The following is a 27,772-nucleotide window of genomic DNA, read 5'->3' as shown; positions in this document are numbered from 1 at the left end:
CAGTTAGGTTTAGACAACAACACCAACAGTTAGGTTTAGACAACAACACCAACAGTTAGCTTTAGACAACAACACCAACAGTTAGCTTTAGACAACAACACCAACAGTTAGCTTTAGACAACAACACCAACAGTTAGCTTTAGACAACAACACCAACAGTTAGCTTTAGACAACAACACCAACAGTTAGGTTTAGACAACAACACCAACAGTTAGCTTTAGACAACAACACCAACAGTTAGCTTTAGACAACAAAACCAACAGTTAGCTTTAGACAACAACACCAACAGTTAGGTTTAGACAACAACACCAACAGTTAGCTTTAGACAACAACACCAACAGTTAGCTTTAGACAACAACACCAACAGTTAGCTTTAGACAACAACACCAACAGTTAGCTTTAGACAACAACACCAACAGTTAGCTTTAGACAACAACACCAACAGTTAGCTTTAGACAACAACACCAACAGTTAGCTTTAGACAACAACACCAACAGTTAGGTTTAGACAACAACACCAACAGTTAGCTTTAGACAACAACACCAACAGTTAGCTTTAGACAACAACACCAAACTAAATGAGACGTTTGTTTAAAATCAGAAATAGTGTAAGAACTTGTAAGACGGTAAGAACTCGGGAGGTTAGATAGAAGTGATGATTATCTCGAGAGCTGACAGACTGACATCAGTGAAACAAATAACAGAAGGAGGATTTCTTCAGAATCTACTTACGGCTATAAGCTATTTATTCTCACTGCCCCCCCTCAGAGTCTTATTCTGCTTTCATTATTGGATTTGTTGTTTTCTTCCTTTTGTTTGTTTATGAACAAGTGAGAAATGTGAAGCTTTTACTGTTTCCACGAACTCTCAGTAATAAAGTTAACGATCATTAATTCAACGGAAAAAGATGACGTCACTGTTTAATTGACAGGTGACACTTTGGTTTCTAAATTTAAAAAAAAGAGTTTTGGTGAAGAGTATTCCTGCAGAAAGACATAAAGCAGAAAGACTATTCTTAAATGTTTCATTTGTATGTGACTAAATGAATACAATTAGAACAGCCCACTCAAGTAAAGTACAAGTACCTCCAACTGATACTCGAGTACAGTATTTAAATAAATGTAGTGAAGACATACGGGCTTCTTGTCACTTGATATTAAAAACTGAATAAATTTACAAGCAGATGTTTGTAACTGTGACTCATCGTTTATTCTGTGCAAAGATCAAGTTTTCTGTTATGATGAGAAAAAATAAAACCACTGAACATTAACAGTATATATATATATATATATATATATATATATATATATATATATATATAAATACTGTATAGAAGTGGATGAAACTCTCTGACAGACGAACATTTCTCTGTGAGGTGATAACCGCCGACGCAATCGTCTGTATTTTAACAGGAAGTGGGTCGTTTGACATTTTCCGCAGAAAAACAATAAGTGCCGAAGAAACTTAATTTTCTTTATTTATTATCTTTAGTCAAGACAGTGAAACATGAAAGCTGTTTTATGTGTTAAGTTTCTTATTTAGACTTAAAAAGCTCCTTGCTGTGAATTTAAATAACGGTCCATATTATCCTAGATTTTACAAAATATCTGGATTAAAGAAAAGTCCCATAAAAATATATATAAATATATATTAATCAAAAATATATATAAATATATATTTTTGAGGGACATTGTTGCATGAGAATTAATAATAATGTGATTTTATTGTCAGCAGCAGAAGCAGCATTTCTTTCTTTGTTCAGTTTGTTGTAAAAGGTCGCCCCCTTGTGTAGACGTAAAGTACTACTCCAGTTAATACCACAGTGTTAAATACTCTGATACAAGTACAGTACAAGTACTACAGTACAAGTACTACCATAGATGGACCGCTGAACGGGCCAACAGGGCTCAGGACCAGGGGCCCAAAGAGTCAGGAGCCCCCCTGACCTTCACCTACAATATGTCACTGAAAGAGACACCAACCACAAAGAGACACAAAGTGTCCTCAAAGAGACACAAAATGTCCACAAAGAGACACAAAATGTCCACAAAGAGACACACAGTGTGATGGAGTAGAAGTACAACGTTGTAAGTACAAGTACTTCTATGAAACCAAACTAGCGTTGGGAGTTCCCACAGCTCTGCTCACTAATCCTCGTCTCCTCGTCTCCTCGTCTCCTCAGGGACTGGGTCCTGGCAGCGCTGTCACATGACACCAAAGCTCAGTCACATGCTTCACGTGTCCTCCTCCACAGCATCTCCTCACGCGTTGCCTTCAAGTCCTCCTCGGAAAAAAGTGAGCTCTCAGTGTCTCTGGTTGTCTCTTTAGAAAACCTCTCATGTTACTGCAGCAGGTCCGACAGTCTGAACCCTCTCAGTCCTGGTTCTGGTTCTCCCGCGACTCCCTTCACTCCAGCAGGTCCAGCTATACGTCCTGGGTCTCCAGCAGCGTGGTGTCATATAGAGGATCAGGACTACACTGAGACTGGTTCATATAGAGGATCAGGACTACACTGAGACTGGTTCAGGACCAGATATATATATATATATATATATATATATATATATATATATATAAATAAAACAAACCTCTTGAAAGAACAAGACACACAAAGTGTCCTCACACAGACACAAAGTGTCCTCACAGAGACACAGTGTCCACAAAGAGACACAAAGTGTCCTCACAGACACACAAAGTGTCCTCACAGAGACGCTAAATGTCCACAAAGAGACACAAAGTGTCCTCACAGAGACACAAAGTGTCCTCAAAGACACACAAAGTGTCCTCACAGAGACGCTAAATGTCCACAAAGAGACACAAAGTGTCCTCACAGAGACACAGTGTCCACAAAGAGACACAAAGTGTCCACAAAGAGACACAAAGTGTCCTCAAAGACACACAAAGTGTCCTCACAGAGACGCTAAATGTCCACAAAGAGACACAAAGTGTCCTCACAGAGACACAAAGTGTCCTCAAAGACACACAAAGTGTCCTCACAGAGACGCTAAATGTCCACAAAGAGACACAAAGTGTCCTCACAGAGACACAAAGTGTCCTCAAAGACACACAAAGTGTCCTCACAGAGACACAAAGTGTCCTCAAAGACACACAGTGTCCTCACAGACACACAAAGTGTCCTCAAAGACACACAAAGTGTCCTCAAAGAGACACAAAGTGTCCACAAAGAGACACAAAGTGTCCTCACAGAGACACAAAGTGTCCTCAAAGACACACAAAGTGTCCTCAAAGAGACACAAAGTGTCCTCAAAGAGACACAAAGTGTCCACAAAGAGACACAAAGTGTCCACAAAGAGACACAAAGTGTCCTCACACAGACACAAAGTGTCCTCACAGAGACACAGTGTCCACAAAGAGACACAAAGTGTCCTCAAAGACACACAAAGTGTCCTCACAGAGACGCTAAATGTCCACAAAGAGACACAAAGTGTCCTCACAGAGACACAAAGTGTCCTCAAAGACACACAAAGTGTCCTCACAGAGACGCTAAATGTCCACAAAGAGACACAAAGTGTCCTCACAGAGACACAGTGTCCACAAAGAGACACAAAGTGTCCACAAAGAGACACAAAGTGTCCTCAAAGACACACAAAGTGTCCTCACAGAGAAGCTAAATGTCCACAAAGAGACACAAAGTGTCCTCACAGAGACACAAAGTGTCCTCAAAGACACACAGTGTCCTCACAGACACACAAAGTGTCCTCAAAGACACACAAAGTGTCCTCACAGAGACACAAAGTGTCCACAAAGACACACAAAGTGTCCTCACACAGACACAAAGTGTCCTCACAGAGACACAAAGTGTCTTCACAGAGACACAAAGTGTCCACAAAGAGAAGGTCTAGAATAAAGCGTGTTTCTTTGTGTTCCTTTGTTTGCATCATGACACACGACTCACACGATGCTTGTGATTGGTTGGAAACATCCCTGTTCACTCTGCTGCTGTCTGCAAAGAGATGCAGACTTCAGATCAGCTGCTTTCCTCCGGTTGAGCCTCCTAAAACCATCCACCTGATAACATACGTGTGTTTGTGTTTGTGCAGTCTGCATTTGGTTGACAATAACACAACCTTGTAACCTTGAGAGGAGCAGAAGTATAAAGTAGCACAAAGTATCCAAGAGTGTACTTATATTACTGGAGTAACTGATAGTTTCTTCCAACAGCTAAACTGTGATTTTTAAGTTCCTAAAAGTGATTTAAAACAGAAAACAGAACTACTGAAGGGACTCTATTGTCCACTGGCTGTGGGAAGTTAAAGCGAAGCTGCGTGACGTTCAGTACAAAAACAGAAACACACCCACCAGAACCAATGTTGTCCTTGAGGGCCGGGTCCCAGGAGCTCCCAGCTTCTTGTGATCATGTGAGGATCAGGTGAAGACCTGCATGTTGACCCAGTCAGTCCTGATCCAGGGAGCAGCTTCAGGAGGAGGAAGGAAACCTCGGGGCAGGGTGAGTTCAGTCCTGTAGGCTCCTTAAAGTTCACATCATCCATTTAAAAGGTGTGTGTTTAAAGGATCTTTCTCATGATGTTGACGTTACTGTGAAAGACCAACAGTGAATGTTTAACAGGTATAATAAACCGAAGAAACACTCGGCCCCGAGGCGACATCTTCTTAGCTTCCATATGGATTATATATCGTAGAGATACGCTGGCTGAACTTCATGTGTTTTTATAAAGACTAAAGAGAACAAACAGGAGAACGTAACCACGGTTTGGTTCGTAGGGCTCGATTAGAGACGTGTTCAGCTGCTCCAGTAGTCACGGTGCGTTCACTGTCCTCTCAGATGGAGAGTAAACAGAGAGCATGTCCACATGTTCAGAAGCTCTTTAAGTGGATGTTTGAGAGGAAAGTACTCTTTAAAGCAGTAACAGTACCACACTGTGAAAATACCTCAGTACAAGTATATAAGTATATGTAATCAGGGAAATATGATCAAAAGATATGATATAAATGTAGTGCAGTCAAAAGTACAATATCTCCCTCTGAGATGGAGCAGAAGTACAACGTTGTAAGTACAAGTACTTCTATGAAACCAGACTAGCGTTGGGAGTTCCCACAGCTCTGCTCACTAATCCTCGTCTCCTCGTCTCCTCGTCTCCTCAGGGACTGGGTCCTGCAGCGCTGTCACATGACACCAAAGCTCAGTCACATGCTTCACGTGTCCTCCTCCACAGCATCTCCTCACGCGTTGCCTTCAAGTCCTCCTCGGAAAAAAGTGAGCTCTCAGTGTCTCTGGTTGTCTCTTTAGAAAACCTCTCATGTTACTGCAGCAGGTCCGACAGTCTGAACCCTCTCAGTCCTGGTTCTGGTTCTCCCGCGACTCCCTTCACTCCAGCAGGTCCAGCTATACGTCCTGGGTCTCCAGCAGCGTGGTGTCACATAGAGGATCAGGTCTACACTGAGACTGGTTCACATAGAGGATCAGGTCTACACTGAGACTGGTTCATATAGAGGATCAGGTCTACACTGAGACTGGTTCATATAGAGGATCAGGTCTACACTGAGACTGGTTCATATAGAGGATCAGGACTACACTGAGACTGGTTCACATAGAGGATCAGGTCTACACTGAGACTGGTTCATATAGAGGATCAGGACTACACTGAGACTGGTTCACATAGAGGATCAGGTCTACACTGAGACTGGTTCACATAGAGGATCAGGTCTACACTGAGACTGGTTCACATAGAGGATCAGGTCTACACTGAGACTGGTTCACATAGAGGATCAGGACTACACTGAGACTGGTTCACATAGAGGATCAGGTCTACACTGAGACTGGTTCACATAGAGGATCAGGTCTACACTGAGACTGGTTCACATAGAGGATCAGGACTACACTGAGACTGGTTCACATAGAGGATCAGGTCTACACTGAGACTGGTTCATATAGAGGATCAGGTCTACACTGAGACTGGTTCACATAGAGGATCAGGGCTACACTGAGACTGGTTCACATAGAGGATCAGGTCTACACTGAGACTGGTTCACATAGAGGATCAGGACTACACTGAGACTGGTTCATATAGAGGATCAGGTCTACACTGAGACTGGTTCACATAGAGGATCAGGTCTACACTGAGACTGGTTCATATAGAGGATCAGGTCTACACTGAGACTGGTTCACATAGAGGATCAGGTCTACACTGAGACTGGTTCACATAGAGGATCAGGACTACACTGAGACTGGTTCACATAGAGGATCAGGACTACACTGAGACTGGTTCACATAGAGGATCAGGTCTACACTGAGACTGGTTCACATAGAGGATCGGTCTGGACGGTCTGCTTGTCGTTCTATTGAATGTTGAATTTGTTTCATGTTTTTTTGCAGCTTTAATGAGTTTAAAGCTTCCACAGCAGTGAAACTAACCCAGACACAGTTTATCAACACTTTCACTTTAACTGCATTTAGCTGATAATACTGACATACTTATATTTAAGTAGAGGTTTGAATGAGTACTTTCACTAGTACTTGTACTGCAGTAAAGGATCTGAATACTTCTTCTAGCTCGGTTAACAAACAGACACAGACAGATACATATGAATGAAAAGCTATGGAAGCATTTCCACCAGCAACAAATAATTTAAAAAAAACATGAAAAGTTAGACTTGATGATGAAAATATCCCCATATAATCAACGTGATCCCCTCCTGTTCTCCCTCTCTTTGGTTCGCAACTAATTGTTCCGACAGCCCCTGAAGGAGGCGCACACACACACACACACACACACACACACACACACACACACACACACACACACACACACACACACACACACACACACTCTCTCTCATTCATTCATTAACCGGACCGGAGAGTAGCGCGAGACGTTCTTACATCAACCGAAGAGGATATTAAAATAGCATCACTTCACCGTAAGTAAAGGCGTCTTCATCGTCTTCTTCTTCTTCTTTGTTGGTGTGATACCGTGAAGCATGTCCGCTCCTCAGCTTCCGGGTTGTTTCCGTCTTTTGTGCACACGGCACCGAGCTTGGTGCAGAGCGCACAACACCAACGTGTTACTGTTTACCTCCACCGAGTGCGTTTCTCCTCTGGGATCGAACGCACACACACCGGTTGTGCCGCCGGGAGAAGGGTTTTAAGATGTTCACGGTGTGATATTATTATTAAACTTTAACAAGGCGGCGCGTGGGCGGCAGCACGAGGGCCCGAAGCCACCTGGCTCGTGCCATCTGTCAGCGTCGGAGCTCTAAACCGAGCAGAGGAGGTGAGAACCGTCACGAGCTAACCCCGCACACTGAACACTGTGCAGTGTTCGTGCATTGTTGATTAATAACGGTGAGCTGAGTGGCGGTATTATTAACGAGCCGTGTAATGTTTCTAAAATAAACATCCGGGAACCCTGAGCTGGTTCTGTTCTAACTCTGCACCAGAGACCAGACCTCGTTCACAATCATGTGAGTTTAATATTAAACTCCATCAGAAACCTGTGAGTTTAACATGAAATCACATGAAGAGGATCCATCATAGTGAGCAGCTGCTCTTCAGTTCGGCTTCACATCAGACGAACCGGGCGACATTGTTTCCTGTTTGCGTCACCTAAAGATGGAATAAGTTACAGTTACTATATGTAGCTATTTTAATTACTTCATCAACATAATGTAACTCGTTACATCGTAATTACTTTTTGATCACGTTTCAAACAAATGTGATACACTAATTCTGCACGTTGAATATTCTGTTTCATGTACTTTTATAACGATACATCATATTTTATCTGCACAAGTAACGACTACCCACCGCTGTAAAAAGTACTAATTCATGCCGTGTGGAGTATAGTTGTATAAAGTAGGATCAAATATAAAGTACAAGTACCTCAAAGTTTCACTTGAAGTGTTTTTGAAAACAACATACTCAAGTGTTTCAGTATCTTCTTACACACCAGGTTGTTGTCTTGTTTGTACAAGTTATTATCTTCACTATCTTTATTTTATTTTATTTATTTTGATGGTCTTTAAATTGACCAGAGGTGGTAGAAGTACTCCCATCTTTAACTAAAGTAAACGTAGCAATACAACAGTGTAGAAATACTCTGTTACAAGTCAATTATATAACAAGTATATAACAATTGTATAATTCGTACATTTGCTGGATAAACCGCTGTATACGTTTTTGAATGCAAGACATTTACTTTGAATGAAGTATTGTAGAACTTTTAATTTAACGTAAGTGTCCGAACAGTTAAAATAACAGTTAAATGAAGGCCATCACGTTCCTGTTCTGTGATCTTGAGCCTTTGTGTTATATATATATATAAACTGTAATTTATTCTCTTTATTCTTGAGTCTCCGTTTCTCTTCTCAGTCGCGTCCAGTTTTCTGTTTGAACTGGAGCTCAGAGGATGAGTTGGTTCATTATTGACAGTAAAACACGACCTCGTTTGTTGCTTTTTGGTTATTAACTGAGTCAACAGAAAGGAACACTGAGCTGAGCTTGTTCATGGTAATCTGTCTTTTTCTCTGAATAAGCATCAGTCACAGTCCTGTGACGTTGTCCCTCAGTGTGCTGTAGATAAAGTTCACTGTTATAACACAGACAGAAGCAGTGAATGGTTGGTATTTCTGCTTGTAAAAGCGTTAGTTGCAGACTCACAGATGTTCTTGTTTTCTCGGCAGAGATGATGTTGGCGTTGGTGTTTCTCGTCGCCGTGAGTTTGTCCGGCGGCGTCGGGACGTCCGGCTCCGACTGCGGCCCGTCCGCCACGCAGACGGCCGGCGCGGTGCGTTCACTGTCGGCCGCGGTCGACTCGCAGAGAGCCGAGCAGAGCCAGAGGAAACACCTGGAGGCTCTGTTCAACAGGTGAGCTCGTGTCAACGCACCGGACCGTACAGAACTTCACATTTAGCTCGGTCTGCTTTGCTTTTTTAAAACGTGATTAAAACCTGAACTCCACATTTTGAAGGAATCACTTGAAGCTTTTGGTAGGATTTAGATATTCTTGTACATTAAACAGTTTAGTGGTCACTTGTTCAAAGACTGATGATTATTGTTTGAATGAAACCGAACAGATATGGAGAAAACGGCACCATCTCTCTGGCCGGTTTGAAGCGTCTCTTACAGAACGTGGGGTTGGATCGCATCAGGACTGTTATGGTGCAACATCACGAGCAACCGGGCCACCATCAGAACCATCACCACCACCACCACCAACACCAGGGAGGCCACCGCCACCACCACCTCCACGAAGACGACCACCACAACAACTCGCACCCCCAGAAACATGCCGAACCTTCGCAGCACGGGAAGTTTCCAAAGTCCTCTGAAGTCTCCAAAGGTCAGGACATCCACCACAACCTGCACGACAAGAAGACCACGGCGGCGCAGGAGGTCGGCATCACGGCGGTGTACAGCGCCCAGCTGATGGCGAGATCAGATGAGGTTAATAAGAGACAAGACGGCAGCCTGGGACCACCCGGTCCTACTGGGGCGGAAACCACCAGAGCGTCTGCTGCCAGACTGGTCACCGAGAGCCAGACTCAGGCAGCTGCAGTCAGCAGGGGGGACCACGGGCACGACCACGATCATGATCACGACCACGATCATGATCACGACCACATGAACCAGGATCTTCCCCACAACCGAAGTGTGGCGAGTGTGGAGGTACGACAAACTGCTTAACTCACCAGTGTTCAAATAAAGAAATCGGGGTCATTGATAGTGGTTTAACGGACCGTAATGGATCCGTACTGACCCCATCGCAGTTTATCGTTAACCATATTCCGTAATATTCAATATTTGGTTCATGCAAAAACGTTGGTGGCCAAGTAGTGAACTCCAGTACCACTAGGACCTACAATGACTGTTCATATAAGTATCGTTGTCTCCTGAATGAGTCCCGTTGTTGTTGTTGTTGTTGTTTTCCCTGCAGTGTCAGAACGCCTCCAGCATCCTCTCGTCACACGGGATGTCTCAGGAGGGGGGGGTGACGCTCGCCGACTTCAGCTTCCTCTGCCCCGCCCTCCTCAGCCAGATAGACGGCGGAGCGTGCATCCTGCACGGAGGTCCTGCGGAACACGAGGGGGGAGGTACGAGTCCGTTTGTTGAAACTAAAACTTATGTTCACGTGTCACGTAAGTAGGAAGACGACGTTCAGACATCAGCAACATGTGTGCAGTGTGTTGTCCAACCCAGCTTCTACGTTTGGTACATTGATGTGATCGAACTGGATTTGTTTAATCCCGCTCCTCATTTTCTAGACCATGAACACGGTCACGACCACCACGGTGACCGCAACAACTCGGCCCACGACCACGGGGAACGCTCCGGTGGAGAAAGTGCCAAAAACATCGCGATAGGTAAGACGGCGAAAGACTCAAATCTGTGGAGAGAAGTTTATGCGGCGTGTATGTTTGTGGAGAAGTTAAGCGATGTGTGCGTTGCAGCGTGGGTCGGAGGGTTCCTCTCCATCACGGTCATCAGCCTGCTGTCTCTGCTCGGCGTCGTCCTCATCCCGCTCATGAACACCGTCTTCTTCAAGTTCCTCCTCAGCTTCTTGGTGGCGCTGGCGGTCGGCTCGCTGAGCGGCGACGCCTTCCTTCACCTCATCCCCCACGTGAGTCAGCGCGGCGCCCGCTTCCTCTTTACCACGGGACGACGCACGTCCTCCCGTCATCAGCATGTCGGGGTCAGATTTAAAGTTTTGTCCTGAAGCACTTTAACCCGCCGAACCCCCAAAAAACCCTCTTTAAGGTGTGAAACAGCATGTTTTCTTTCAACAATCGCCAAAACGACACCGTTTATCACAGCCAGACGCTGTAAAAACACTATCGTTAGACAAACATGTGAATAGTTCAATGACTATAGGACGTGAGAATAAGTAAACAAGATGACCAATGTGACCAGACATTCACTGATCTCGATACTCCGTCTCAGATCACCTCGTTCAGGTTTCTTTGTCCACACCGACTCCCAATAAGTGCTCAGATCACCAGATGTTGACGGGTTTGACTCCTAAATACAGAGAGGGTGGCCCCAAAGTCCAGACAATGGTGGGTTCAGGTTCATCAGTCTGTTTGTGTGTTTCATATCTGTGGGGGCTTCAGTCTCAGGGAGGCCACCACCTCCAGCACCACCACCACCACGAGGACTCTGGGATGGACTCGGGGGGACATCACCTCCACGAGGAGCAGGAGGAAAACCTGGACGCGGTGTGGAAAGGTCTGACGGCGCTGAGCGGAGTCTACATCATGTTCCTGATCGAACACTTCCTGACGCTGGGGAAGATGTACAAGGACAAGAAACAGAAGGTCAGACTGTGATCTTTGTTTGGTCATTTCAACAGCAGTCAAAAGGACATTTTATGAAGTCACAGTTCAGACCCGGGTTAGTTTGGTAATGACATCAGGATGCGATTTATTTAGAACAGACGGTAGTTCAAGTGTCAAAGACACTGTCCTCCTGTTGGTTTACTCTTTTTATTATAAAAATAAGGAACATTTAACACTTAATGTTTTATTACACTGAACAAACTATGAAAGACTTTGGTAAACTACGTTCTCGTTACATTTCGTATCTTAAACACGAGGTTTAATATCGTGTTGCTGTGGTTGCTCATCCTGCGGTATGAAATATAAAAACAAGGTGTTTCAGATCCAGAAGAAGTGGGATCAGAACGACAAAGCGGATCCGGAGAAGCAGTCTGCTCTGGAGGAGAACGACCTGAAGCCCACCGAAGGTGAGACGCATCACCAAACAAACGGCCAGATGTTTAAACACAGTTTAACCCTCTGAACCCCAAAAGACGGCGGGGATGGAACAGCAAATTCTCCTTTAAACAAACCACACAGTTTATAGCTGGAAGCTGGACACGCCTTACTCTCCAGCTCTTTGATCTCATCGATAACTAACTTCCATGCTTCCTCCAGACGTGGAGACGAACGGTGCCGGCATGTTCGGCGACCACTCCGGCAGCGTGCTGGAGGAGGAGCAGGTGATGCTGGCGCCGCAGGTGTTGGTCGTCTCGCCGCAGGGTTACGGCGGAGCGGCGGTGGACGCCGCCTACACCGCCGAGGACTGCGAGAACAAATGCCACTCCCACTTCCACGACACGGTGGGCCAGGCCGACAGCATGAACCACCACCACCACGAATACCACCACATCCTGCACCACCACCACTCCCAGAACCACCACCCACACAGCCACTCCCACTCCTACTCGGAGGAGCACTTCCAGCAGGCCGGCGTGGCCACGCTCGCCTGGATGGTCATCATGGGAGACGGACTGCACAACTTCAGCGACGGACTGGCTATCGGTGAGTGTTTCCGTCTGCTGCACCACAACCTCAAAGAGCTGCTGGATCGGCGGCGTAACGGTGATTCAAGTCCTGTTCTCAAGTCCAACGTGAAAGATTGTTTGTTTAAATGTTACGTCGACCAAATACCTGTTCCAACAGACGGGAAGTACCACAAACTAAGTTTATCACCGGAAGTATCTCCATCCAAAAATAGAAAGAGTGTAAAGTCTCCAACAGCAGCAATCACTTTGTTTGTGCACTGATGTTTTCAAGCCTTGAGTTCGGTGTTTTGTCCGTCTTGGTTTTCAGCCGTCGACTTCATAATTTGATGTTCTTATAGTGTGCTATTGCTGAAATTGTCAGACCAATGGTCACATACCCTCCACACATCATAGCTATGTAAAGAAAAAGACGTGGATGCTTTGTAAAATTCTAAAGTTACGCCTAGTTTTTCTCGTGATTATGACTCGCGCACGATGATTTCCCTCAAAATACTATAATTCTAAGCCTCTGGTACGATAGTTTGACTTTTCCCATCGGGCAATGCTGAACCTAACTTCCCCAAGATGTAAGCTGCCCCGCTGCTAGTGTCACACTGCAGGAGTTCTAGTACATATAGTATCGTAGTACTGTAGTACTGTAGACGCTGGGTTTGAATATATGTCCTCGTCGCTCTGCAGGAGCTGCCTTCACTGAGGGTCTGTCCAGCGGTCTCAGTACATCCGTGGCTGTTTTCTGTCACGAGCTTCCTCACGAGTTGGGTAAGACCTTCCACTTTAATGTACAAGCCTAAAGCCTTTTTAAACATTAAAAGCCTTTATTATCGCAGTATTACCTTGATAATAAGTTTGTTTAAATGTATTCAGGATTGATCGTTGTAGTAGAGCAAGAAACATCGTCGTTGTTTTGACCGTTGACTCTGTTTCCCAGGTGACTTTGCGGTGCTCCTGAAGGCCGGTATGACGGTGCGTCAGGCCATCCTCTACAACGTGCTGTCGGCCATGATGGCCTACTTGGGCGTGGTGATCGGTATCCTGATCGGTCACTACGCAGAGAACATCTCCATGTGGATATTCGCCCTCACAGCCGGACTCTTCATGTATGTGGCTCTGGTGGACATGGTGAGTCGACGTTACCTCTCGCACCTGAACACTTAAACCAGGACTGGCTCTGGGTTAAACCGGGACTGGCTCTGGGTTTAACGGGGACTGGCTCTGGGTTTAACCGGGACTGGCTCTGGGTTTAACGGGGACTGGCTCTGGGTTTAACGGGGACTGGCTCTGGGTTTAACCGGGACTGGCTCTGGGTTTAACCGGGACTGGCTCTGGGTTAAACGGGGACTGGCTCTGGGTTAAACGGGGACTGGCTCTGGGTTAAACGGGGACTGGCTCTGGGTTTAATGGGGACTGGCTCTGGGTTTAATGGGGACTGGCTCTGGGTTTAACCGGGACTGGCTCTGGGTTTAACGGGGACTGGCTCTGGGTTTAATGGGGACTGGCTCTGGGTTAAACGGGGACTGGCTCTGGGTTAAACGGGACTGGCTCTGGGTTTAATGGGGACTGGCTCTGGGTTTAATGGGGACTGGCTCTGGGTTTAATGGGGACTGGCTCTGGGTTAAACGGGACTGGCTCTGGGTTTAATGGGGACTGGCTCTGGGTTAAACGGGGACTGGCTCTGGGTTAAACGGGGACTGGCTCTGGGTTTAACGGGGACTGGCTCTGGGTTTAACGGGGACTGGCTCTGGGTTTAACCGGGACTGGCTCTGGGTTAAACGGGGACTGGCTCTGGGTTAAACGGGGACTGGCTCTGGGTTTAATGGGACTGGCTCTGGGTTAAACGGGGACTGGCTCTGGGTTTAACGGGGACTGGCTCTGGGTTTAACGGGACTGGCTTTCTCTGTGCGTTAGAAAGAACCGTACCACTGTGGAAACATCCACACATACAAAAATAAGCCTTCAGACTGTACGAGAATGAAGAACCAGCCTTCAGACTGTACGAGAATGAAGAACCAGTTTCATCTGGATCTCTAAAGATAAGGTGGGACTTCTACATCTGTATAAACATGTAGAACAATAACACATGTAGTCGGTGCAAAGAACAAATAGACGCAGGGTTTCATTTACAGTGGAGGAAAAGCAACAAATAGTAATTATTGCAATAATGTCAGGTGATGTAAACTCAGTCTGAGCTGCTGGCAGAATAGATCCACTATTTAAGAAGTTACTCATTACTGAGTACGTGGTGCAGAAAGAGATGCTCAGCTGTTTCCTCGCTGAGTCAGGAGAAGTGAAACTCCGTCTGCCCTCATCCAGTCAGCAGCATCTGTTCTGTCGACTCAACAGGTTCTAGACTCTCAGCCGTCAGAGAGCAGCAGCCTTCAGCACCAGATGGCCTCTTCACACACACACACACACACACACACACACACACACACACACACACACACACACACACACACTCTTAACTCTGTAAAACTTGCTCACATGACAAGTTTATAAAACCAAACACAAGAGAGGGGAGTTGTCACAAACCGCTGCTGTCTGTGAAAACACAGTGAAGCTTGCTTTGTCTGACGCTGACCTCTTGTGGCCGCTGGCCTGCAGGACAGCTTGTTAAATCATTAGATTAATATATATTCATTATGATGATGGTTGTTCCCAGTCCAGCCAGTCAGGACCAGAGACTGTTCACTAAGAAGTGGACGTAGTCGTCACCCATCGGTCTGTGGACCGCTGTTTTTTATAGACATTCTGTGTATTAGACAAACTACTAAGTCACACTTCCAACAACACAGAATACTATAAAGTGTTTAAACGACTGTTGCATACATAGTCATTTAAGGAGCCAATCACAGACCGGTGTGTCGTTTCTCTTTCCCAGGTGCCCGAGATGTTGCACAACGACGCCGGGGACCACGGCTTCAGCCACTGCGGCTTCTTCCTGCTCCAGAACGCCGGCATCCTGCTGGGCTTCTGCATAATGCTGCTGATCGCCATTTTTGAACACAAAATCCAACTGGACCTGGGATACTGAAGAAGAGGCCTTTCTCCCTCGGCTGCTCGTGCGTCTCCGTCAGAAGTGTAGTCTGTTCTTTATTTGTTGTTCTAGACAGGCCGGTCAGCTGGACTTAGTTTGTGTTTTCACACGGTGTGGGAGGAAGCTTCGGTTCAGACATGTAGGAAGTTGCCACGTTGACCCGGCGACACATTCATGAGCTGCTGAGGCTCCGACGCACAATAACTAACAAAGTTCTTTATTTTATTGGACTGCGGTTAAAAATCTGAGAGTCTTTGAAAAAAAATGCTCATTTGATCAAGTGTCACTTGTTCATATTTACGATAAATCCAATAAGACCTGAAAGCAGCACGAGGAAACTGTTACGTAGCACTCTTGACCTTTTTTTTTTCTTTTTGCATAATTCTCTTTATTTATGTGACGTGTTTCTGCTGCTGAGTCGAACCGGATCAGTATTGAAGGAGATGGACAACGTGCCACAACAGCCCCACTGTTTGTTCAACCTCGTACCGGGAAACAACTCCCAGTTAAAGGTTCCTTCGTTACCGACTGACGGGTACTTCAAACTTTGACCAAATGAATCTCTGCACGCAGGATTATCTCTTTACGACTAACGATGGAAAAAGATCAAGTTGACCACATAACGTTCACATTTCATAAACGAGCCAGTGAATGTTTTCTGTTGATGGACGAACGGTTTCTAATTGTAATCTCGTCACAGTGAAAAGTCTTGTTTGTTGTGGCTTAATGCGACAATGATGTCATAAGAAACACTTTTAACAATTGTTACAGTTTAAAAAATGACTTTAACATCACTTAAAATGCTGATAGAGGGATTGAGGTTGCTATTCAAGTATCAAGACTTTACTGGTGTCGTGTAAACAGGAAGTTCTCTCCTGAGCAGATCAGAAGTCTGCCTCACGGTCACCTGATCACAAATCTAACATCTTCTGTTCAGATTCAGGGTTCAGCCTGATGAAGGAAAACGTGTCGTAGACCATTCAGACCAATGTTAGATTTCAGAGGAGTTTTGTAATTTCTGACGTGTGATTAGCTGGAGAAGAACAAGAGGGAAGCAAAAGTAGTATTCATGATCTCGGTGGTTCTTCAGAGGAGGGCATTTGTACGGTCGAAAACTGTTTATTTGGGAAGCGATGACGCAAAATCGTGTTAATCTGGAGCCTCAGATGTTCTCTGCTGGGAAGCTTTTTGAACCGGGACCAGATCTTCATGATTAAAACTCAACATCTACATTCCTATTCACTCATTTTCACACTTTAAAAACGTACCGACGGGCATTTTGCAGCACAGCAGCGTGTTTTAGTGCCCGGTGCTTTACTGTTAGCATCCTGTTAGCGCTGCGCTTTAGATCTCAGCTCCAAACAGCAGAGCTAACACCGGCAGACGTCTCGTTTCTCTTAGTGTAAAGAGGTGCTGAGGATCAATTTCATTACAAACTAACAACGTCTTCCTGGAGAGACATTTTAAAACGGTACCGCGGTTCACGACTTGAAACGGAAACACAGACGAGTTCTTCTCGAGCGTCGCTGACTGGTCGGCCGCGACCTTTGTGAAATTTGACGTCTGTCCAATGAAGTGCGAAGAGAATAAGAGCAACAAAAAGGGGAAACTCAGCAGAGAGACTGTTTGCTTTAGTGTGTTTATTTTTTTATATATATTTTTGTTAACTTATGTTTTGTTTTATTGTTACGGTTGGCGAGTTAAAGTGGCAGCTTAACGTGTTCAGAGTAACTAATACAAAGTCTGTTTGTTACAATATTACTCCCGGACTTTAAACCAGTAGTTATCACTCAAACACACAGAAGTCCATGAAGCTCACTTTAAAATGTTCCATGTATTTCTCTCTCTCACTATCGTTCTTTTCTTTAAAAGGAGACTGCTCGGATGTTTAGGTCAATAAAACAGGTTTCCCTCAGTGTCGATAATTTCTGGCCTTTTAAAAAAGTTGATCAACTGAAAAAAAACTATAAAAGCAAGTTGAGACACCGACTGTGTACATTATGTGTATATATTAATGTACAATACAGAACAAGTCTGTTTGATTTGTGGGCTTTGTAGAGTCTGTTACATCAAGTTCAACGCAAACCAAAAGAATCTAATTTAAGTTACAATTTGGACAAATGTGTAGGAAACAAGAGGAAGTTCTTCTTTTATGTTTTTGTCTAAAACGAAATGTAAAATGTGTGAAATGAATGTGTTCATGACGGGAACTACAGCCGGTGGATTCAACCATAAAGACGTCCCACAATGCAACAGAACAGTTCATGGTCTTTTTATTGACTTTCATTTGATCTTTTTGTTGAGTTGCTGATTTGACTCGGCGGTTGTTTTGGAGGTTTAAAATGTGTTAAACTGTGAAAAAGGATCGTCGACTTCAACGTGATGAGACGATATGAAGTCTTTACAAACAGGAGATCTGCATCAAACATTCACGAGGAACGTTTCTAACTTCACGATCGAACACGTCAAACTTAAACCACGTAAATAAAGATCACGTGCATCTTGTGAACATTCGGTTGTTTTCTTCCTTTTTTTCTTTACGTTTCTACTCGATAAGTGGAAAATATTCACAACATGAAGAAAAGGTAGAAACCCCGAAACATTTGATGAGTAAAGACATCTTTGTTTCATTTAACTGACACCTTATTGTGCTGCACCTGTATAATCAGCTTTATGAAGTAAAAGTACACATAGAGCAGTAAAATGTCTCCTGTGGCTGAAATACATATACAGTATATAGTATATACTGTATATGTATTTATATATTAGACAGTTAGTGAAGCATCAATGTTACTGTTGTAGCTGCTAAAGGTGGAGACACTTTAAATACTTCTCATACAGTCACAAAGTTTAGTTCAGTTTAGAGACACTGCTCTTAGTAAGATTTAACAATAGTTTTATATTCAACAAGTGTTCAGTGTTTCTTTGTATTTCTTTGTTTATGTAAACTAACCAATAACTAGCTGTCACATAAACGTAGCCGTGTAAAAAGTACAACATTTGCATCTGAGGTGCCGTGGAGAAGAAGTATAAGTATAAAGAATTGCTGGTTTTAAAATGTTTTTTAGAGTTTCTGCTGAATCAATCGGGGGTTAAACAGAACAAAGTTTACAGGCAAGAACCTAAATAGAATTAGAAGTATTTCAATAACACATGACGATAACATTAAATAAGGTTTAAAAACTAAAATTCATGAGTTTTATTGAATGACGTTTAAAGTTTTACCTAAACTGATGGGTAAACTTTACCTGACCTGGAAATATTAACACTACCTGAAATAAACTGAGCCGATGAAAACAGATGGTTTAGTGTTGAGAGGAGCTAAACAGATAAAAATATGAATGAGACAAAGAGATAATATATCCAACTTAATCAATTTATTATCACATCTCAATCACATATCATTGAAATAATTAAGCAGTTTCCAGTATAACCAAGCATATTCACTCCCACATCTGGACATCTTCATACCTACATTTAAATGTGATTATTTATGTCTTTTATAGTATTTAAGGTACAATTGGGCCACAAAAAGCATTAAAGAAAACAAGTTCAGTTATGTGTGATGAATGTGTTTTTCTTTTAAGGGTGATTGGTTTTTGGTTGGTCTCAGCCAAATCCTTGAACTCCGTTCCTCTTCACCTGTATTAACTACTGAACGACTCCTAAGAACAACATTTAAACAAGCTGAACATCACAATTGGCAGCTTTAACCCAATAAAACTCATCAACCGTACAATTTAATTATGTAAACCAAAAAAATCTTAGGTACAAAAAAAAGATACAGTAACTGCCAAACACTAAAATCTTAAATCATAAATCTTTAGCGTGAAATCAGAATGATTCAAAATATTCAACATATATTGTCAATACTAAACAGATCATGAATAAAAGAATGTTAGATAAGAAGCAATTTTCCATATTTAAACAACATTCTCGTTATGTAGACATGACATTAAGGCGAGTATGGTTCTTAGACAATTAAAAAAACATTTTGCCATAATTTGATTTGTTTAATCTAGCGCCATCAGCTGGTCAAGTGTCAACCTTAATGTGAGTGACAGCAAGTCATGCTAACTATTGCATGTTAATGTTAGCATCATAACAATACAATTACATGTACACATAATTCTAATCATGTTGACATACAAAAGGCTCATCTGTACTTTTGAGTTTTTTTTGTATCGAGTCAACTTTAGTTCTGGTTTGTGTTGTTATAACAACCTCACAGTGCTGCTAACATGTCTGCTAACATGTCGTGTTTTCCCTAAAGTCCAAAGAAACTTGTAAATTTCTTGAGCAAACCCTTCTTTTCCTCCCTCTCCTGTTTTTCTTCAGATAATTCCTCCTCCGTTTTTGTAAGTTTACCTCGTTTGGCTACTTTGGAGATGATTTTTGCTTTCTCCTTCATTGCCATCAAAGACTGAATTCGAGCCTGGTAACCCTCTTTGGCCTCTGACTTCTCTCCTTCAATCAGCATGTCGATGTACTCCGGAGTGGTCAGCGGGTTCGGCCTCAGGGCGATCTCCTGCAGACGAGTTATAGAGTGAGCCGACTGATCCATGAGGGAGACGATCATGTCTTGAAGCTGAGCGATCTCTTCCTCCTGCCTCTCAATCAATTCCTGAACAGTCATCTTTTCTTCTGTTGCTTTCTTATACTTGTCTTTTATCTCTTGCAGTGTTTGCTTCTCTTTTACTTGAACATACTCCCACTTGTATTTCTGGTTGAAATGCAAACTCCAAATGCATTTTCCAGGGCAGACAGTGCACATCCCAAACTGATCCATTGATGCACATTGACGTTTTTCGCCATCATCAGCGATCCCGCATGGGTAGTGGCATGTTACTGAACATTTCTGGCAGTTGGTAATGTACTCTCCTTTCTTTGTGAGTATTTTTTTGATTGGCTTAATAACCTCCACCTCAATCTCAAAGTTTTCATTTGAAGTCATGACCGTTTCATGGTCTTTAATCTTTTCTTTAGTCGACTTGATTTCTTCAAGTTTTGCTAATCCAGCTTTAACTTGCGGTTGCAAACCTTCAACGGCTGTTTCAAGGTGCTTCCGTTCTTTGAGAACCTCTCGGGTCATTAGCAGGCTTTTGGTTGTCATTTTATCCAAAGCAGTGAAGAACCTCTCCATGCTTTTGGCCCCCATGTTCCAAAACATTTCGTCAAAGTTGTCATCATCATCAGAATCCTCATCACGGTCCCCGTCACTGCTGCTTCTCTTGCCTGCAAACACTGCAGAGTTGTTGAACTTGAAGTGAACTGGAAGCCCTATGTCGTTTTTTGGACATGGAACCCGAGCGACGTTAATTGCCTCAAGAACCGGTGGCTGCTTGCCATCTGCAAAAGTCACCAGCATCTCAATGTTCTCTGCCACATCTTTCCCAAATATGGAGAGCACCGAATCAAACACATATCGTTGTGTTGCGGTTAGTCGTGCAAGAGAAGCCTGAGTCACAAAACACACTGCATCAATCTCACTAACTCCATTAGCGGAGGTGAAAAGCCTCCTGATTTGCTCTGTGATCTCCCGGTCTCTTCCTATTCCTCTTGTATCCCCAAACCCTGGTGTGTCCACAACAGTCAGAGAGAAAGGGATTTTAAATCCCTCCTGGTGGTTGATTTTGTACACAGTGACTTCAGAGGTCTGGCTTTCAGCTTGTGATCTAGACTGATCCTCATCAACTAACTTAAATCTGAAAGAGTCCTTCCACTCCACACCAACAATGTAGTTGATCATTCCATTGATCAGAGTAGACTTTCCTGATCCGGTCGCTCCAAGAAGCATTATTGTGCGATTTTGCCTCATGCTGTCTTTGCCAAAGTTGTATTTCCGGCATCCATCTATGTCCATATCTTCTTGTGTCAGAGGCAGTTTGTAAACTGAGGGAGATTTAGAATTTATACTCTTGCTAATATGTTTCAGGTGTTCTGCAAGACGTGCAAATTCACGCTTTGTTGTGCAGACTTTAACAGTGATGCTTTCTTTGCTTCTGTCGGCTACACCACAATCACATCTGACCCTGACAACATACTCTGTCTCTGGCTGAAGTCCTGGAATGATCGCCTTTTCAGCCGTTGACATCATTTGGTTCCATTGGAGATCTTCCTCTTTCCCCCCGTTGTCTGTTTCGGCGTACTCCACGATGTAGCTCAAAATGTGGACATCTTGTCCAAGCTCAGCAGGTTTCTCCCAGCTGACTGATATCTCACTTGAGTTTGGTTCAACTCGAGGTTTTCCAGGAGGGCTGCAAGGTAAGGTTGTAATGGAACCATTGACTTCATTGGCTGGCCCAACACCTGCTGAGGTCACTGCTCTGCATCTGAACACATACTCTGTGTTAGGACTCAGACCGCTCACTGTGACTTCTTCATCTTTGGATGCTGTCTTCTGTTTCCATCCATCCTCTCCACTGACACAGTACTCAACAGAGTAGGAGGTGATGTTCTCTGCTCCAAATTTGGGAGGAGAAATCTTCAGCGTCACACTGTTGTGGTTTATGTCACTTACTGTTCCTGCTTCAGGCTTTGAAGGTGGCTCAAAGTTCTCACTGACAGAAAAGCCGTCTTTATAAAGGTAGATGCTTGAACCTTTCTGTGCCTCATTTGTTAATCCCAAAGTCAAGAACTTAATGTTCTTGTTCTCCTTGTTGGCTTCTGCAAAATCACTGAAGAGCTTTGCTTTAAGCCTCAATGTATCTGCTACTTTGTTGGAAAGGAACCATTGGTCCTTCTCTACATCTTGAGTGTGAGCATCTTGAGAGTTGCCTGGTGTTTGTCTTAAATAGTTTGATAAGGTTGAGAGGTACGATTCAGCTCTTCCCAGTGAGGTGAAGACAAAACACACACTGAGGCTTTCTTTGAACAGATCATTTTGAGATGGAACGATCTTTGTGTTTTTCATCATGTTGGTGAAAGACTTTAACATGTTGATTTCTCTCTCTTTACAGTCCATCCACTCATTCAGGTTGTTGCTGTTGAAAGGAGAAGAACGTCTTCTCTTCAGAATCTCTGCGAGCACAGCCTCCTCTTCTCCTCCTCCTCGGATTGATGGAAGTTTCTTTGCCAAGGTTTGTTTGAGTTCCAGTCTGAACTCAGAGCACATCTCTTTAAAGGTTTTAATCTTTTTGCCAATCTGTGGGAACTGCTGTACAGTGGTGGTTCTCAATGCATCATTGCACCTCATTTCCAGCTCACTGAAGTCCTCAAGGACACTCTGGGATTCTTGAACTAATCTTAAACTTATCTGACGTACAAGTTTAGCAGCAGAAGAATCTAAACTTGTCAGTGGCAACAGCCAGACCTTCATTGGTACGGCGTTTTCTCCGTTGGCTCCCAACAGTCTTGGCAGACTTTGGTAGACTTCTACTGCATCCTGAAAGGACACAGGATTCTTTTCAAGAGAAAAGTCTCCATGGAATTTGCAAGAGAATTTCTCAACATTTTCTCTGTCCTTGTCTTCCATCTTCAAGGAACCTTCACCTTCTATCGTAGTGTTGGGAATCTTCTTGATCATCACTTTCAAGTTACCCTGAATGTCTTGATGATCTTCCTTTTCAGACACCTCACGGTCAAAGACAAAGAAGGCTTGTGCCCCATAAAGAATAGCTGTGACGACATGTGTTGCTAATCCTTTATCAAACACATCTGGATGCTTCACATTGCCTCTTCCAAGATGATTCATGGACAGTTCCTGGAACTTTGTGGTAGTTTTGTAGTTCAGTGTTACTCTGGCCTGATTTTTGGATGTCTTGTGATCATTCAGGTATTTGGCCGATCCTTCAACCTCCACCAGTCCACCCAAGAAACTTGCTTTCAGAGAGGCTTCAACATTTAACGCTGTAGATTTATCGTCAATTGAATCAGATGCAACTATCTCAAAGTCACTGCTAGGTTTTGGTCCCTCTCTTCTATCTTTTTCCAATTCATCGCTGTCCCATAGTGTCATGCCTGCCAAAAAAGAAGTGGGGAGGTTACTCATATATATTTACACATACTTTCACATTTAGAAATTATATTTAGACTAGTCAAAACTGATTTACAGATATCTTTAATTCAATTATAGATATCAGTAATTCCTTCTTCACGAGTAAGAATAATGATCACAGTAATCTACAATTGAATTACTACTAAAAATGGATTGTGACTTATGGAAATGCGATTTCCCATTACAGATGACAATTGCATTTTGGATATGTAACCCAAAGTAACATTCATTTCAGATATATGTACAATGACTATCATTTTGACTAGTAGAAATATGGCAAGTCGATTTAACATGTATTAGCTATCGGGAATTAATATTACTAGTCATAATTTCTATTCAAGATATCTATAACGTCGTTCTGACTAGTGAAAACTGAATCATAGATATCAGCAGTAATGTCAATGAAAACTCAGCTCAACTCGTCACGCATCCTAAATGACAAATCCAGACAATCTGCAATTCAGTTATAATTAAAGCTGCGAGCAGCGATGGATGGGCTCTCGCATCCTCCCACACGTAGGGGATTCTGGCGGGACTCCGACCGTTGGACAGTGCGACGAGTCCAAGTTTTTTTCCTGCGTGGACCGCGTGACACTGGAATTTATGCTTTGTAAACAGTCCACCGCTTCCTGTATCCACTACGTGGCGCTACAGAACACGCACAAACATGCATTTATGTTGCTCTATATCAAGTGTAAACCACATCATGTAAAAGTCATGTAAATCGGATGCAGTTTGTCACAAAACGCAGATTTCCTTTCACCAGTAGGTGGCGCTGTGAGTATTAGTGAAAATTAGCTCGTTGATATCCTCAGGCCATGAGTGTTATCAAGCATGGCATGTTTGGGACTGTTTGGAATGAGTGCAGTGGAGGTACATCAGCTTGTTTAATGGGGAATCACGCAAAGTAGCCGCCCACTACGGCTAAGCCATTAGGTCAAATAAAAAGCTTTTGATAACTTTCAATCACAAATGTCTTGAGATTGTACTGACAAAATTTGAAGTGGCTCTGACAAAGTCCCTAGGAGGAGTTTGTTAAAGTATAGCGCCTAGAAATGAGCAAAAATCAAGGGCAAATTAACACAAAAATAAAAATGGCGGATTTCCTGTTAATTTGAAGGCATAGTCCCAAGAGACTTTTTTTAAGTCTATATGTGATACATAAGCCTACTAAATTGTATACATGTAGCTCAAACCTAGCGCTGGGGCTGCTCTTTAGAAAAATTGTAGAGGGCGCTATGGAGGCAATTTAAAATGGCCAAGCCAAAACCCCAGATACATGTGTATTCCCATCACCTATGACACATGTGCAAAGTTCCATTAGTTTTTGAGCATCCCAAGCCACTGAACCATCAGCTTCTTTTTTCATGGCGAATGATGTATTGCCTGATGCATTGCCACGGGAACAGCGTTCAACGAAAATTCACAATATCCACGATGAAGCATCATCAATGTCTTTAGGGTTTATTTACTAAATTTTAGTTACAAACAAGTATAAAATGTGACATTTCCTTTTACCGGTAGGTGGCACTATGACTTTGTGAAGATTATGGCATTGAAATGTGCTCAGGCCTAAAGTAGCATCATGCATAAGAAATTTTGTGCAGATTGGATAAGATTTGAACAACTTCCTGTTTCATGCCGAATGGCACAAAATGGGTGCCACGCCACGTCAATGTTCTTCCATGATAAGTCACGAATTTGATAATATTTGATCACAAAGGTCTTAAGACCATCCTGAACAATATTGAAGTTGATCGCATAAATTCTGTCGGAGTTCGTTAAAGTACAAAGGCTGAAAATGGCCAAAAACGCAGATTGACTGTTGCGCCCCCTAGTGGTTGAATGGAATACAAATGTCAGAGTATGTTACAGAACACGATGTGCTCTGCAAATTTGGTGATTTTAGGAGAAAGGGTTTTGAAGTTATAAGTATTGGTGTACAAGCCACGCCCCTAAGAAGTTCATTGGTCCATATCTTCTAAATGCAATGACATATAAACAAGTTAATCATTTTCAATGATATAGATCAAATAATGATCCGGAGCAAATTTGATAGCAAACAGACCCCGCACGCAGGAGGAGTTTTCAAAAATTAGTTTTTACATACGTTTTTCACAAAATAAAAAATGGCGAAAGATTTGGGTAGGCGGAGTTTAGGGGTCTGAGAGGCTTTTTTGTACAATCGGACATACTCGCCGAGGGGCGTCGCCAGTCCAACTTGTAGGGGGATGCTAGAGAACAATTTTTTAAAACAAAAATGTTCCACCTATATCAGGTGGCTATTTTCACCAAGTGTGTCAAATTTGGTAAGTTTTGGAGTATAGAAAGTCCCCCAAAAATGCGCCCAAAGTGGAATAATAAAAATCAGAATATAAAAATTTCAAATAATAAAAATCCTTTGGATTTCAATAGGGCCTTCGCGGCCTGATGTTGTCAGATGCTCGGGCCCCAACTGCTCCAAATAATAGTTGCAGATATCTAAAATGTCATTATGACTAGTCTGTATTGTTTATTCATTACATTGCTCATGCAGGACATCCCGTTGGATATTGGCCCAAAAAAGCTTACATACATACATATATATTAACACATACACAATATACACATATATACAGATATTAAAAACAATTATTCAAGTTTAGATACATTTCTACGGTTCCCATACCTGAATGTTTAATATTAAAAATCAAGATTAAACTTTTTAAACAGTTTAAGTATAGTTGTTTGATTGCATTAAACATGTGGATCCTTACCAGGGACCAGTGAATCTTGGCGGCAGTCGTACAACATCCCGAGGCTGAATGGCCGGCCGAGCGCTGCCACCTCCAATGTTCTGCTGGCTTCAGGGTCCATCTCCACGTCTACACATGGGAAAACAGAAAGTGTGTTAGTTCACTCATGTGACTTTCCTGCTATCCAAACTGTTAGTCATCTGTCACCTTGTGTAGTTGTTGGAACAAAGACAAGATTCCGCTGATGTCGACAGCAAAATAAAACATGTTGCTTTTGGGTAAAAACCTTAAAATGACAGTTGAACTGGTTTGTATGTTTTCCAGTTTAAATACTATTTGATCTTTTGTAGGTTAATAAACTTCTCTAAACTTTTGACAAATTAACTCCAATGGCAAACAAAAAAAATAATTGTCTTTCTCATTTTTTATGAAAAGTTACTTTTAAAAACCGGTTTGTTTCATTATCATTATTTACTTTACTACTGCAACAGTGGTTTGAATGGAACTGAGCTGGTTGATTCATCCGGTTGTGAATTAATTTTCCTGCAAGCACAATTGTGGACATCATGCAATGAGAGAAGGAAATGTGCATGATGAAGTTGTATAGTCTGAAAATTACAGACCAATTGCTGTCTAGCGTATTAGAATGAATTCTCTTAGATCAGCTTCAAGAATACATAACTACTGACAATCAATTTGGTTTTAAGAATGAACATAGCACAAACTTATGTATATATGCACTGAAGGAAGTTGTTAGTAATTATAGGAGACATAACACTACAATATTTGTGTTTCCTGGATGCATCTTAAGCTTTTGACCGATGTCAATGTTTTCTTTCATACATTATTTTACTAAGTCTATCATTTGTGTACTAATTGGTACAGCTGCTAAAAGGATTCATCTACAGTCATTGGTTAAATAACTGCACGACTGATTACACAGTAAAGACAGACAGCAGAACTGTTGCATGCAAAGATACATTAACAAAAAGAGCATTAGTGTACTCACAGTAGCAGTGTGTGTGATCCTCTGAGGCAGCGCTGTGGTTTCAGACATTATATTGTCTCTGAAGGAGAAACGCCCACACATCTTTATTCATTAGTGGGAGGCGGCACAGAGGAGAACCCAGCTGATTTCCCAGAAATGACTCGGCTTGTAGAATGTACGAGGGGTAAGGTATAAAACCTTTGTGATCATGATAAAGGTCACGAGATACTATAAAAATAACATGGTATTTGGTAGAAAGTAGTTCCAGGTATGAACAAATCTAATTATTTTAAAAGAACTCCACACTAAATGTATTATTTGTACGTATGATGTTAATACAGGTGACACGTCCCTCTTTACAACCTTGTTCAGTGAGAAGATCTAGGCGAGTGTAATATTTCTTATCAAGCTGATAGAATGCATAACGCTCAAATTACATTGGAACTTATATAAATGATGTGATAAGGGGTTAATTGTGTGGTTCTCAACCTTTTTTCAGTGATGTACCCCCTAACCAGCGCAAAGCAATTTTGGTTGAAAAACAGATGTAACACACAGCGCTGCGACATCAGTGTCTGATTTATTAAACTGTCAACACTGAAGATTGCATTGTTGCATTGAACTGAGTGCTTTTGCATTTACATTTTAGTGAGAAACTTGTGCTTCACTGAGGATCTTTGTCAGTCTTGGTGGCAGGGAGGCAACTGCTGTGATCAAGCTCTTTTCCAGGCATAGTCTG

The 27,772-nt window shown here is 42.7% G+C and overlaps 2 protein-coding genes across 6 annotated transcripts; one reads left to right on the top strand and one right to left on the bottom strand.

Annotated features, from left to right (window-relative positions):
• Window positions 1–4,397: 4,397 nt before the first annotated feature.
• slc39a6 (solute carrier family 39 member 6) lies at window positions 4,398–17,572 on the top strand. 5 transcript variants are annotated; one of them, XM_079173957.1, is made up of 13 exons: window positions 7,107–7,252; window positions 8,661–8,844; window positions 9,054–9,645; window positions 9,914–10,070; window positions 10,242–10,340; window positions 10,428–10,597; window positions 11,088–11,291; window positions 11,626–11,719; window positions 11,910–12,296; window positions 12,959–13,039; window positions 13,209–13,399; window positions 14,186–14,315; window positions 15,159–15,284. In XM_079173957.1, exons 2-12 carry the CDS (start codon window positions 8,663–8,665, stop codon window positions 14,306–14,308), a joined length of 2,280 nt encoding a protein of 759 aa, XP_079030083.1. In that variant the 5' UTR covers window positions 7,107–7,252; window positions 8,661–8,662; the 3' UTR covers window positions 14,309–14,315; window positions 15,159–15,284. The 5 variants fall into 5 exon arrangements, with proteins under 5 accessions (XP_079030081.1, XP_079030080.1, XP_079030083.1 ...); XM_079173955.1 differs by lacking the exons at window positions 7,107–7,252; window positions 14,186–14,315 and adding an exon at window positions 4,398–4,467 and having other exon boundaries at window positions 15,159–17,572; XM_079173954.1 differs by lacking the exons at window positions 7,107–7,252; window positions 14,186–14,315 and adding an exon at window positions 6,794–6,899 and having other exon boundaries at window positions 15,159–17,572.
• Window positions 17,573–18,669: 1,097 nt separating this feature from the next.
• LOC306706762 (uncharacterized protein) lies at window positions 18,670–27,062 on the bottom strand. The gene is made up of 3 exons (XM_079173952.1): window positions 27,055–27,062; window positions 26,067–26,174; window positions 18,670–23,273 (listed from the first exon to the last, which is right to left on the bottom strand). The coding sequence occupies exons 2-3, from the start codon at window positions 26,164–26,166 to the stop codon at window positions 19,582–19,584; spliced, it is 3,792 nt and encodes a 1,263-aa protein (XP_079030078.1). The 5' UTR covers window positions 26,167–26,174; window positions 27,055–27,062; the 3' UTR covers window positions 18,670–19,581.
• Between the last annotated feature and the right edge of the window lie 710 nt (window positions 27,063–27,772).

The sequence above is a fragment of the Pholis gunnellus genome (genome assembly GCF_910591455.1).
Source record: "Pholis gunnellus genome assembly, chromosome: 14".
NCBI lineage: Eukaryota > Metazoa > Chordata > Actinopteri > Perciformes > Pholidae > Pholis > Pholis gunnellus.
The sequence above is the reverse complement of the archived record's forward strand: the minus strand, read 5'-3'. Positions and strand labels throughout refer to the sequence as shown.